Raw genomic sequence first — 13,021 nt, forward strand, 5'->3', positions numbered from 1 at the left:
ATGTTGAACCAAAGGACACATTCGTCCAACGGTGAGATGAGACCCCAGCATGGAGCCTGGAGAGCTGGACAAAATCTGCAAGGCTGGATTGAGAACAGAACGCCTCCCATTGAGTTACAGAGAGACATCCAGAGACTTGGCTCTCTTTTGGAAAAGGGCAGAGCAAGATGGTTTGAGGAGAACCAAAAGCTGCTCAACGTGCAAAGAGGACTGGAGAAACAAAAGCTGAGTTACAAGGACAGAAAAGACTCAAGGAGATGAAGAGAGAACTACTGACAGGAGAAGAGTTTTCTGATTCAGAGTCTCTCAGATCAGCTATAATCACTTCCAGGAAACACAGAGACATAAAACACAAGATGAAAAGGCTGCTGCAGAAGGAATTTGAGCTATATTGTTGGTGAGGAAACATTCAGGACACAAATCCAGGCAGAGAAAGGGAAAAGTGACGCCATCCAACAAGAGCTGGACCAAATCAAGACTCGCTACGAGGAGCTTCAATCAAAATGTGAAGCTGCAGGTGAGGAGAACCTGCAGGTCGACATGCAAATGTTTTATGAAGAAAAATCAATGAGCAAAAGCTCCTTGAAAACCTGAGAGCTGAGAAGGACGATCTCCAAGAAAAAATGTCCGGCCTGCAGGATCATAGTTGGACTATGATCTTATGACAAAACACACGCCAACGTCTGCCACCAGTTTTTTCCGAGCTCTCTTTCTTTCAGTCCAAGAGAGTTGATTTAGAGGAGGATTTTCATGATCTTTTCAAAATGTTTAAAAGAGTTTTTTCTTTTAAAATTAGTTTTTGACTTATATGACAAGTTCCTGCAAAGGAAAAGATCCGCTCCAGCTTCCACTGTCGCCTCCGGCCCAGGCCACGTCGTCTCTAGATCCAACTCCTCTCACCAGCGTCGCCACAGTGGACCCAGCCTCTCTGCTGCAGCTGGAGCCTCTCTGCTGCAGCCTCTCTGCTGCAGCATCTTTTCTCCATCCGGAGCCTCTCTGCTGCAGCTGGAGCCTCTCTGCTGCAGCCTCTCTGCTTCATCCAGAGCCTCTCAGCTGCAGCCTCTCTGCTCCATCCGGAGGATGATGGGGGAGGTTGGTTGGTCAGTGTGGTAGATTCCTCAAACACTCACATCATCATTCCAGAGATGAAGGAAAACTGTGATGTCACAAACTAGAGCCATGCTTGTGATGTCATCATCACTGTATGTATGTAACAAACTTCTACATTCTGGTCATTGCTTGCTGCACTACTGACAAGTTCAGACCTTCACAAAAACGCTTTCAAGTTGAACATGGAGATTGTTTGTGGATCAAAAGTGATTTTAACAAAACATTGTTTTGTCCAAACATGTTGAACCAAAGGACACATTCGTCCAACGGTGAGATGAGACCCCAGCATGGAGCCTGGAGAACTGGACAAAATCTGCAAGGCTGGATTGAGAACAGAACCTCCCATTGAGTTACAGAGAGACATCCAGAGACTTGGCTCTCTTTTGGAAAAGGACAGAGCAAGATGGTTTGAGGAGAACCAAAAGCTGCTCAACGTGCAAAGAGGACTGGAGAAAACAAAAGCTGAGTTACAAGGACAGAAAGACTCAAGGAGATGAAGAGAGAACTACTGACAGGAGAAGAGTTTTCTGATTCAGAGTCTCTCAGACGAGCTATAATCACTTCCAGGAAACACAGAGACATAAAACACAAGACGAAAAGGCTGCTGCAGAAGGAATTTGAGTTCATATTGTTGGTGAGGAAGCATTCAGGACACAAATCCAGGCAGAGAAAGAGAAAAGTGACGCCATCCAACAAGATGTGGACGGGGTTTTATTGATGTCTAAATCAGTGGTTGATGTAACGGTAGAATTAATGGAGCGTGATTTGACAGTGAAGCGTGAATTTGGACTCTGTCCTTTTCTCTTTGTGCTCAGCTGTCTGTGTTGGTGTTTATTTACACGGGGGAGGGACTGATGAGAAGGCTAACCTCTCATCTCTCCCACGCAGGAGCTGTCAGCTGAGAAATGTACCTGGCTGTTAGATTTTCCCAGAATTCATTATGACAACGCTTAACATCACCAAAATGCAGGCGAGGGTAGATTTCACTGACTGTGACATCTAATGAATTTGCTGGTTTATGAGCAGCTTCACATGATACAGCTGCTTTGCATTAAGGCAAATCAACCCACAAGTTTTCACTATGGAGTCCAAAAGTTCAATATTTGGTTAATAAAATGTCACAATTTATTTTGCAACATTGTGTAGAGAAAACAATTTAAATCAAATTAAAATCATCTGTGTAATTTGTTGGTAATTCTCTTTATTCTGTTAAACTGTTGTTTGATGAGGATCCTGATCATTTGGAGTCAATTTTTCTGTTCTTCACACAATATTTGAACAAAGTTAGCTCTGTGTTCCTGAAGTTCTACTGTTCAGATGAAAACCTTAAAGATAGTTAGTCTCTTTGCAACGATGATCACAGTTCTAGTTAAGATTTTGGTAGATTTCTAGTGAAGGGCAGAAAAAAAATATATATTTTTTATCCATGACTAAATGATAGCAAGCTATCTAGAGGTTGTTATGGAGACGCTCTGGTGTAGTTCTTGATTAGTGAACTTAAGTTGTTTTTATTTCACTATGTGGAAGATAAATATGGGTTTGTGTCTTGCTCAGAGTGTAAAATACATATATAATGTGTTCTCTAAGCCAGCAGAAAGTGGTGGATTGGACTTTCCTAGTAACTGACTAATTTAGAGGAGTTAAATTGAGACTGAAAGCTTTGATTATTTTTATTTAAAGGGGATTGTTTGGGGTGCCAGTAACTGTTAGACCACAGAGTTTAATTAAAAACAATTATTTCTTAACATGTATTTTCACCCATGACTGAATAAATACTTTCAAATGAAAGGATGGATTTTTTTTAAAATGACTATTTTTGAGTGGGATTATTTTTTTGCAGACAATCTGTCCAAATAAAGACCACTTCCCATTTCAATTCAGTCTAATTCATTTGACGTATTCGATCATTGTAAATTGAATGGATCAATATGATAATCAGCTCTAAAACTGCATTTTAGAGATTTTTTTTCCCCCTGCATGTGCAATGAAAAGGTTTCACACAGACTGGATAATCCCTTTAAACATCAGCAAAGTGAGCACAATCCAAAGCAAACGATTCAACGAGTTGACCTTTCAAGCGTTTTTGCCTTCAGAGTTTACTTGCATACGCATTCTGCTCAACATCTTCCAGTTCCTTTTGCAGCATGACGCTCTAAGGTGTTGAGGTTTTGGATGTGCCTGGGTGAGGCGAAGCGGAGCGGAGCGGTGCGCCCTCACCATGTTCCCTGTCTGTAATCAGAGTACAGCCGTCGTCTGAAGGACAGTCAGCGAGACCGGGAGAGGGAGAGAGAGCGGGTGCTGCACCACAACACCCCTCACCGGTTCACAGTGGGGCTCAACATGAGGGCCGCCAAGTGCACCGTGTGCCTGGATACTGTTCACTTTGGCCGCCAAGCAGCGACTTGCCTGGGTGAGTCAGAGAACACACAAACCTCAGAGTCGTCTTACTGTCATGGAAACTAGATCTATTTATATACAAATGTACAATCAACCTGATGAATCGATTTTTAAAATAACTGTCAACAAATTTATTAGTCGACTAATCGTTAACTGAAGGTCAGACTCTTAAAAAGAAAAAGGGTGAAAAAGAAACCCAGAGCAATAATTAAGCAAAACCTGTGCAAAAAGTATATACACTTCAAAGTGCTTTTAAATATATCACTCTGATATATTCTACTCTCAGGTGATGCACACACGGCTTTGCATTGAGTGTTTGTGTCTCTCTCTGCAGAATGCCACGCTCTGTGCCATCCGAAGTGCTCAGCCTGCCTTCCAGCCACCTGCGGCATGTCCAGCGACTGCTCTCTGCACCTCTCTGAGGGCCTGTGTCGAGACAAAGGCAGCTCTCCAGGCCAGCAGATCAAAGAAGCCGGCGGCCACATGCACCTGGAGGGCTGGATGAAGCAGCCCAGGTCAGCTGTGGCCAGGCTAACACAGGGAGAGTCAAAGTCTTTATCAAAAATAGTATTTTTTCCATTGTTCTCTGCCAGTAATATGCTTTAGGGAGCTAATCAGATGGTTCATGAATCCAACTCCCCCTTTTGAAAAACGTCTGGTTGTCAGAGCACAACACAGGCACCATGTATTATGTTCTGTCTCCCAGTAAAAGCTGCTTGGATACTGGTACGTCTAAAAAACAAATTGTGTAAAAGTGCAATATTTTTTGCCAGTCATCTCTAATAGTGAGCTTGGAGTTCTTCCGTTGTTTTTATCACTGTCTTCCTCGATGTTTATGAGACAGAGATGTACAGTGCAGTTGTTGAGGGTTTACCACATGTAATAAAAATAACACCTTCTGTAAGTACAATAACACATATGTACCGTACTTACTTGATATTTAATATTCCTTTTCCGTGTGTGGCAGAAACGGGAAGCGGGGTCAGGGCTGGGAGAGAAAATATGTGGTGCTGGACGGCACTAAAGTTTCCATCTACGAGATTGAGCCAAGAGAAGGTTGAACAATGAGTGAACGATTGTTAGACACTTGGAAATACAAGCGCTACCATTTTCCCACTGCTTGTTCTTCCTCCTTTGCCTTTCAGACTCTGTGAAGCCTCTGGAGGAGTTTGACTTGTGTCTGTCAGAGGGAGAGGTGATGATTCACGGAGCAGTCGGAGCCTCTGAGCTGCCAAACACCGCCAAGTCTGGTAGACACACTTTGTCTTCATCTCCAATCGTCACAGTCATTCCCACTACCTACTGCCTGCTTATTAGTTTTTGTTTATATTTAAGTTTTTATGTTATTGTCACATTGTGTGACAATAACAATAATAATGAAATAATTAATGAATTCTGAACATTTTTAACCTTTATATAACTTCTTTTGCGTCAGACGTTCCCTACGTCCTGAAGCTGGAGTCCCGCTGCCATACGCCGTGCTGGCCTGGTCAGGCTGTCTACTTCATGGCCCCCAGTTTCCCTGACAAGCAGCGCTGGGTGGCTGTGATGGAGTCTGTGGTGGCCGGGGGGCGAGCCGCGCGGGAGAAGGCGGAGGCCGATGCAGTGAGTATTACTGCAGCACGCTGCTTAAACGCTGGATGTCTTACATTCACACGAGGGAATATTCATGAACACACTGAATGTCTTCAGTCACTTCGAAGGGGCAGCATTATGTGTTTTCAACCACATTGTGGCATTTTATGGCACAATCAAGGAACTGTTAACTTAATTTGGTAAAAATACTCTATGTATACAGGTCTGGCAAAATTGAATGTGCTGAACCCCATTGAAAACCTCCAGGTTATTCAAGCAAATATTGATTTCTAAAATCTTCTTGAGTTCAAAAATTAATATTTTTGTTTCTAAATGAATATTAATTTGTTTTCTTTGCATTATTTGAGGTCTGAAAGCACTGCATGTTTTTTGTTATTTTGACCATTTCTCATTTTCTGCTAATAAAAACAAAAAATATTTGCTTGGAATTTCAGAAACTTGTTGTCAATAGTTATAGAATAAAAGAACAATGTTCATTTTACTCAAACATTTACCTACAAAGCGAAACTGATCATTTTCAGTGGTCTCTTAATTTTTTCCAGAGCTGTATATATCATATTGACATTGGAGTTCTGTCTCCTTAAGACGCTCCTGCTCTTTCTGAAACTCAGCCTTCAGGAAGTCTTCACAGCTCTGTTCCTCTATTAACCCTTTAACAACGTTTTAACCAGCGTCTCACTGAGCAGTAGCTCATATAATGAGCTCAGCAGATGTGTAGTTCCACCAGGTGTTTCCAAATTGCTGCTGGCTAGTCTGAAGGAGCTGAGTGGGGAAGTCGGAGTGACTCTGTGAGGTGGAAGCTTGTAAACTGCAGCTCTGAGGAGGAGCTGCGTCTGGAAGACGATGTCTACCCAGGGATTTTGCCCCTCTGAATGGTTGCCATGGAGATTAAAGGATCTCTCAAACATCAAAGAATCAAGGCAACACTTCATAAGTTTTTGATTAGTGAATAATGTTATTACATGATGTAAAGCTCAAAAAAGTGGATTTTACGTAATACTGCCCCTTTAAGAATTCATTTAAAGATTCAAATACTGACCTCTGATTTCACATGCATATGTCATTAACTGTTCTCTCTTCTTTTTCTTTTCTCTTTGTCTCTTTCACTCTGTTTGTTGCTTTCCATCATGCCGCTCTGTATGTCCGATATATGGGCATGATTTGTTGATTTGCTGCGTGGTTCCGATACCTGGGCCTTTCCGTACACATGTAGGCTGTTGCGTGCAAAAGACAAATGCTTCTGTCTCCGCTGGTTCAGGTAAAGAGTTTGGAGAGAGACAGGAGCACAGATTGTCTGCTCTTTCCTCCTGAGGAACTCTGTACTGCACCTGTTGTCGTTTTGCTTGGTCCTCCTGCTTTCACCTCACCTGCTGCCACTCTGCCTCCCCACTGCTAACCTCATTCTGTGTGAAACTGAGAGACAAAACTCACATTTTTTTTCACCAACACACAATGCCTTGCAAATGTATTCACACCCCCTGAAACTGTTCCGTTTTCGTCTGGCTGAAAACAAAAACTGCAGTGATTTATGTGTACAGTAAGAACAGAATGATAAATATTTTTTCTAAATGATTTGCATAGAAAATGTGAAAAAGATAGCATGCATTTATACTCAGTCTACTTTACTTTGGCATCTCTAAGTACAATTCAGTCCTATCAATTGTCTTCAGAGCCCATCAAACAATCAACAATCTCCATTGTGTGTAAATCCTACTTATCTGTTAAGGTCTTAGAGCTCTGGTACATTAAGTTAAAATAATACAATAATTTAGTCATAATAATATCATAATATTACCCCATAATCAGAACAAGGTTGTGTATTAGGAGTACTTATTTGAGGACTCCTCCACAAAAATGATTACAAAATAAAATGACAAACGTTGGGCATGTTGTAAAGTTATACTTTGGTGCAGGTTTTACCAATCTATTAACAGGTGTATCAGTGTGTAAAGAGCAACACAGATTTAATATGTCCATCAAGTTTATGATCTTATTTATCAAGAAGGTTTTTTTGGTCATATTATCACTGAAAAACATTTCAGTTTAATAATGTCACACTAGTTTATGTCTAATTCAAGTTTTTCAATTCTAGAATATGTCATATATCTGTGTACAGTAAAAAAAAATGTAGCATTTCCAAGCTAGTCAGAATTAGGTCTGTCATAATAACACGTTTTGTTATTGTGAGTGAAGCAGTATTATTTTATATTAGGGTCATTATAGACAGAGGGGTGGGAGGATGAAAAATTAAATATTGAGATTAGTCTCAAAAACATAATTTTAAAATAGTTATACATCCAGATTAAATATCAAATGCAAGTATATTTCTTCACTTAAACGCTAAAATCACAATTTATTTAAATTTGAATATTTAGAGAAATGGCTTTACAGAATATAGTAGGATTGATTTTAACTAAACTTCATTTACTTCATTACCAACACAAATTTATTCTCCAATTCCATTTAAAGTTAAAATAAACTAAGCCTCAGCGTATGTGTAAACTCAGATGTCATCTGAGTTCTCAGAGGTCATCTGAGTTCTCAGAGGTCATCTGAGTTCTCAGAGGTCATCTCTGCTCTGAGTTCTTTGTTAAAACTCTGAAATCAGGTTAAACTCTGTGTGCTTTTCCAAATCACTTTAGGGTTTTATTTTCTACATTTCCTCTGAAATCATCTTGGAACTGTAATACAGACACATTTTTTTTTCTTTGAAACAAGACATATTTGTGACTTGATCCCACCTCTGACCCTGTAAAGCTGCCCCTGCCCTCTGGACCTGACCGCTCACCTGTTTCTGTCTGATCTTACAGAAGCTGCTTGGAAACTCTCTGCTGAAGCTGGAGGGCGACGACAGACTGGATATTAACTGTACTCTTCCTTTAACGGATCAGGTACCAAAAGCATGATGTCATGACCCTGAATACAGGACAAAAGCAGTTTTCCAACTAGCTGAGTAAGTGTGTGTGTGTTTGCCTGTTGTGTAGATTGTCCTGGTGGGATCTGAGGAGGGGCTGTACGCTCTGAATGTCATCAAGAACTCACTGACTCACATCCCGGGCCTGGGATCCGTTTTTCAGATCCAGATCATCAAAGAGCAGGAGAAACTCCTGATGATTGTTGGTAACATGTCCGACTTTGTTTTGACCTGTTGGTGCTCCGGCGAGCTCCGCTGGAGAATTTCAGTCCAGATGTTGTTGCTGGTAGAGTTCATCTCAATGTGCACTGTGTTCCTGATAACGCGTTGTACTGCCACTTTAAATAAATAGTTGCTAAAATGATTCTGAGATGGACAAAATAAAGGCTAATAAAATGTGATACCATACAGTTATGGTGAGGTATCATATTTTAACATGTGGGCGCATTCTTTTCATTATAAAGAACAGGAGACTCCTTAGAAACCAAAGACTTGAGTGTAACCTGTGATTTGGTGATGTGTGTGTGTGTGTGTGTGTGTGTGTTTGTGTGTGTGTGTGTGTGTGTGCTGTAGGGGATGAGAGAGCTCTGTGTCTGGTGGAGATTAAGAGAGTGAAGCAGTCTCTGGCCCAGTCCCACCTGCCCAGCCAGACTGAACTCGCTCCCTACATCTTTGAGACGGTGAAAGGCTGCCATCTGTTTGCTGCTGGCAGAGTAAGTCTGCAGCTCCCCCTGCAGCAGGCTGCGTGTGTTTATGCAGATGTGCTGCCTCGGCGATGGCTGTCAGAGCTGATAGGTAAATGTTCTGCTTCCAGGTTGACAACGGGCCGTGTATATGCGCTGCGATGCCAAACAAGATCACCATATTGCGCTACAACGACAATCTCAACAAATACTGCATCCGCAAGGTGAGCTCCATGGGTTGGTAGAGAAACATGAAATGTTTACTACAAATGGAGAGAGAGCAACAGGAATAAGTGGTTTGATGCTGAAACTTAAAGTCTGTTGGTACTTTTAACGCTCAGAAACGTCCTCAGGAAAGAAGGTGTTTGTCCTCTGGAGTGCAAATGTGTAAATGTTTTGCAAATGTGTAAATATGCTGTATTACAACAATCCGAACATTATTATTTTTTTATTTATTGATGCAAATAAGTAAATAAGTTGTTCTTTGACTCCAAGCCTCTCCGGCTTTCAGTTTGAATCCAGATAAACAGTTTTATAAACTAGTGGAGGTGTTACAAAATGAAAAAGTAAATTCTTGTGATTGTTTTTCCATCATTGAACACAAATATGTGTAAAAATATATAGAATGATGGCTCTTATGGATTACAATTGCCATGGCTAATGGCAGACAGTACATTAATGTGGACATTTATATTCATTACTACATGAAACAGATTTTTACTTGGCATAAGTAATACATGTAGCATGAAACATAAGTTAATAATAAATAACATATAGAATGAAACCTAATTTTTATGCTAAATGGCCAACAAGGGAGGATTATCCAGTACTTTGCAAATGTACAAGTAATGTACATTATTATAGAGTTCAGTTGTCTCTAGTGTATTTCTGGGAAACAAAAATTACATCCCCCCCACGTGACTAAGCTGCTGAGTTCTGACTGAAATTTTTAATCCTGTCTTAGAAAGTACAGACCTGAATCTAATTGAGAATGTGTGACAACACTGTCTTAAAATTTACTGATGTTTTCCACTCACTGAAATTGAAGTGATTGGGCAAAACGTTAATTGTCTCAATGGACTGAATGAAATGGAACCAAAAACTGATACAAACTTCCAAAGACTTGCAGCTAAATTCTAGTTAGAAAGTTTTACCTCACTGGGGTTGGATATTAATGCATGCAAAGTATTTGTGGGACACTTGATTTGTGTCCCAAATTGTGTTGATCTATCATAAAATCCCAAAAGAATATCTCTGAGGTTTTATGTGACAATGTGAGAAACTTTTAAGGCTATGTTGATTTTTCCAACACATTACAATCCTTCCATTTGACTTCAGTCCATAACGTCTGGCCTCACTCTCATTTCATTTTCTTGTCATTCTGTGCGCCAACATTTCTCAACTGACAGGAAATTGAAACTCTGGAGCCTTGCAGCTGCATCCATCTGACCAGCTACAGCATCATTATTGGCACCAACAAGTTCTATGAGATCGAAATGAAGCAATATGTGCTGGAGGGTAAGAATGCAAACAAAGTGTGTGTGTGTGTGTGTGTGTGTGTGTGTGTGTGGGGTGTGTGTGTGTGTGTGTGTGTGTGTGTGTGTGTGTGTGTGTGTTCTCTTCTGGAGACTGCAGGGTAACACTGCATCTCTCTGGTTGCTCCCGTCCTGCAGAGTTCCTGGACAAGAACGACGTGTCGCTGGCCTCGGCCGTGTTCGCAGCCTCTTCTCACAGCTTCCCCATCGCCATCTTACAGGTGGCCAGCAGCATGCAGAAGGAGGAATACCTTCTCTGTTTCCATGGTGAGTTCAAACACACACCGTACTGTCACCAGGAACTGATGGAACCCCACACAATGCGGAGGTTTATAAAAACATGATAGGTTCACTGAGTTTTTACTGGGAGGCAAATTTGTTTTTTGTTTTTTTACAATATCCATACAAGTAAATGTTTTTTTAAAAATGTGTATGAATTACTACTGGATCTGATATGACCCGGTAGAAGTGACAGGAGCAGATGGGCCTGAAATCATTTCCTTTCCCACAACCACTTTGCATTAGAACAACTTCACACACAGGAGGAAAGGTTGCTAAGAATGTTGCTTTTCGTGGGAGGAAAGAAAGAATCAACTTTGGCCTCAAAAAAACTGTCAGAAGAAGAGAGAGCCAAAACTCTAAGTGAGATAAATTTGATGTATTTGCCAGTTGAATGAAATTATATGCTAAGTGTTGACAGGAATCAAAAAGATAAATGTTGAATACTGTTGAAGCTTCAAACATTTCGAGGTGAATTGGGATGTAAAAGTGTACAACAAACACAAGACTGCTCTTGAAAAATATTCCCATTCAAAATAATATTTTTGAATTTACTGATGCTCTGGTGAAATGGAGAAAATGCCAACAAAAAAAAATACTTCCAATAATACGGCCAGTTTTTTTTTCTCTAACGTTATTTATTTATTGTGATAAATTATTACCGATAAATCGATTATCAATGTCATGGATGATCAAACCATCACAATGAGAAATTCTCAGCTTGTCATGTTTTTCAACATTTTCTCAGTGAACTGTTGGTGTCTGTTGTCTACATAAGCATCACTACTTTATTTCCTGTGGCTGCAACAAATGTTTTGCGACAGAGTTCGGTTTCTTCGTGGATTCGTACGGACGAAGAAGTCGGACCGATGAAATCAAGTGGAGCCGCGTGCCTCTGTCTTTTGGTAAAAGCAACTTTTGTCTCGTTGGTTTAATTTTTCTCTGAGCTCCGTCCATCTTCACGTCGAATACGTTTGTGTGTCCTGTAATGCAGCCTACAGAGAACCCTACCTGTTTGTCACCTACTTCAACTCCCTGGATGTGATTGAAGTCCAGGGACACGCAGCAGTGTGGTGAGGCAGATCATCACTTCATAACTCAACGGAAAGTCTTTGTGCTTGTTGGCAGCTAGAAGCTCTTAAAACTCTCTTCATGTTTCCAGCCCGGCGGTGCTGGCCCACCTGGACATTCCCAACCCGCGCTACCTTGGCCCAGCCATCTCCTCCGGAGCCGTTTACCTGGCCTCCTCCTACCAGAGCAAGCTGAGGGTCATCTGCTGCAAGGGAAGCCTGATCAGAGAGTCTGGAGAGCTGCAGAGGACCGGCTCCAGCAGAGGGTCAGTCGACAACACACAGCCACACTATGTGACTGTGACAAACTTAAGTTTTCTTGCAGACTTGTTAAAATCGTTGCTGACAGTGAGACAGGAAGTCAATGAAAAACGATTGAGCGCCTCCACCTTATTTTAAGTACTCATTAAACTACTAAACTGCTGCTGTGCAAGTTACTCAAAAGTTTTTTGCTCGGTAACCAAGAAGTGAGTTAATTGATGCCACCAAGCTTGCTGAACGAATAATCGATTGATACTAATCACATGTTTATCAAGATATATATTATTATTTTGTTATCCAACCCAACTGTGTCCATGACAATGCTGAGCCACCTAACACCAAGTTAGGTGTATTTTTTTATTTTTTTTTAATCATCAACATTTTTGTGGGTCAAAGGTCACCTGACTGAAATCTAAAGTTAGTATCTGACAGGACGGTGATGAGGCAGTGAAGCCGTTTCTCTCTGCTCTGTCCTCTGCAGCTCCCCCAGTAAGCGAGGCCCCCCCACCTACACGGAGCACATCACCAAGCGCTTGACTTCAGGCCCCGGCAGCCATGACGGTTTGCACCGGGAGCCGAGCACCCCACACCGCTACCGGGAGGGTCGCACAGAGTTCAGACGAGACAAGTCTCCTGCTCGTCCCCTGGACAGAGAGAAGTCCCCAGGCAGGGTGCTGGACAGTCGCAGGGAGCGGTCTCCTGGGAGATTTGGGGACAGCACTCGACTCCACGCCGGGTCCGTCCGAACACAGCTAGCCCCCGTTAACAAGGTCTGTATGGTGGGATCCCAGTGGTTCTGAAAACAGGCTGCCATGTGTTACATGAAGTGACAACAGCAGAAAACAACTGAGACATCCTGAATCCAGCAACATGAAGCACAGAACCTCAGACATGTTGACCTTTTGCAAAAGTTCAACCACAACCAGAGAAGAATTGTATTAAAATTGCAAAACTTTTTCTCCCAGAATGCTGTGCAGTTCTGGATCGGCGTTCATTGAATATTCTATCAGACATATTACCTACTGATATTGACCACACATCTATCGCAATATATATGGTTATTGATTTACTGTACAGCCTTCACATATATTTTATTGTACAGCCCATCCGTCCGTCCATCCATCCATCCATTTTGTTCCGCTTCATCCAGGGTCGGGTCACGGGGGCAGCAGCTCC

General features: G+C 41.6%; 1 protein-coding gene across 7 annotated transcripts in view; it reads left to right on the forward strand.

Annotated features, from left to right (window-relative positions):
- LOC129373068 (citron Rho-interacting kinase) overlaps positions 1–13,021 on the forward strand; it is a 56,021-nt gene that overhangs the window by 41,587 nt on the left and 1,413 nt on the right. For 4 of the 7 annotated variants that reach the window (XM_055050792.1, XM_055050793.1, XM_055050794.1 and 1 more), the window contains 15 exons: positions 3,350–3,520; positions 3,842–4,022; positions 4,475–4,563; positions 4,653–4,757; positions 4,943–5,112; positions 7,914–7,994; positions 8,088–8,223; positions 8,591–8,730; positions 8,832–8,924; positions 10,110–10,218; positions 10,374–10,502; positions 11,339–11,419; positions 11,509–11,587; positions 11,677–11,850; positions 12,327–12,615. In XM_055050792.1, the coding sequence (XP_054906767.1) occupies positions 3,350–3,520; positions 3,842–4,022; positions 4,475–4,563; positions 4,653–4,757; positions 4,943–5,112; positions 7,914–7,994; positions 8,088–8,223; positions 8,591–8,730; positions 8,832–8,924; positions 10,110–10,218; positions 10,374–10,502; positions 11,339–11,419; positions 11,509–11,587; positions 11,677–11,850; positions 12,327–12,615 (2,027 nt within the window). Of the gene's footprint in view, positions 1–3,349; positions 3,521–3,841; positions 4,023–4,474; positions 4,564–4,652; positions 4,758–4,942; positions 5,113–6,316; positions 6,362–7,913; positions 7,995–8,087; positions 8,224–8,590; positions 8,731–8,831; positions 8,925–10,109; positions 10,219–10,373; positions 10,503–11,338; positions 11,420–11,508; positions 11,588–11,676; positions 11,851–12,326; positions 12,616–13,021 lie in introns of all 7 variants that reach the window. The other 3 variants (XM_055050789.1, XM_055050790.1, XM_055050791.1) reach the window with 1 other exon arrangement.

This window comes from Poeciliopsis prolifica, unplaced genomic scaffold (genome assembly GCF_027474105.1).
Source record: "Poeciliopsis prolifica strain line A6 unplaced genomic scaffold, Auburn_PproV2 SCAFFOLD031, whole genome shotgun sequence".
NCBI lineage: Eukaryota > Metazoa > Chordata > Actinopteri > Cyprinodontiformes > Poeciliidae > Poeciliopsis > Poeciliopsis prolifica.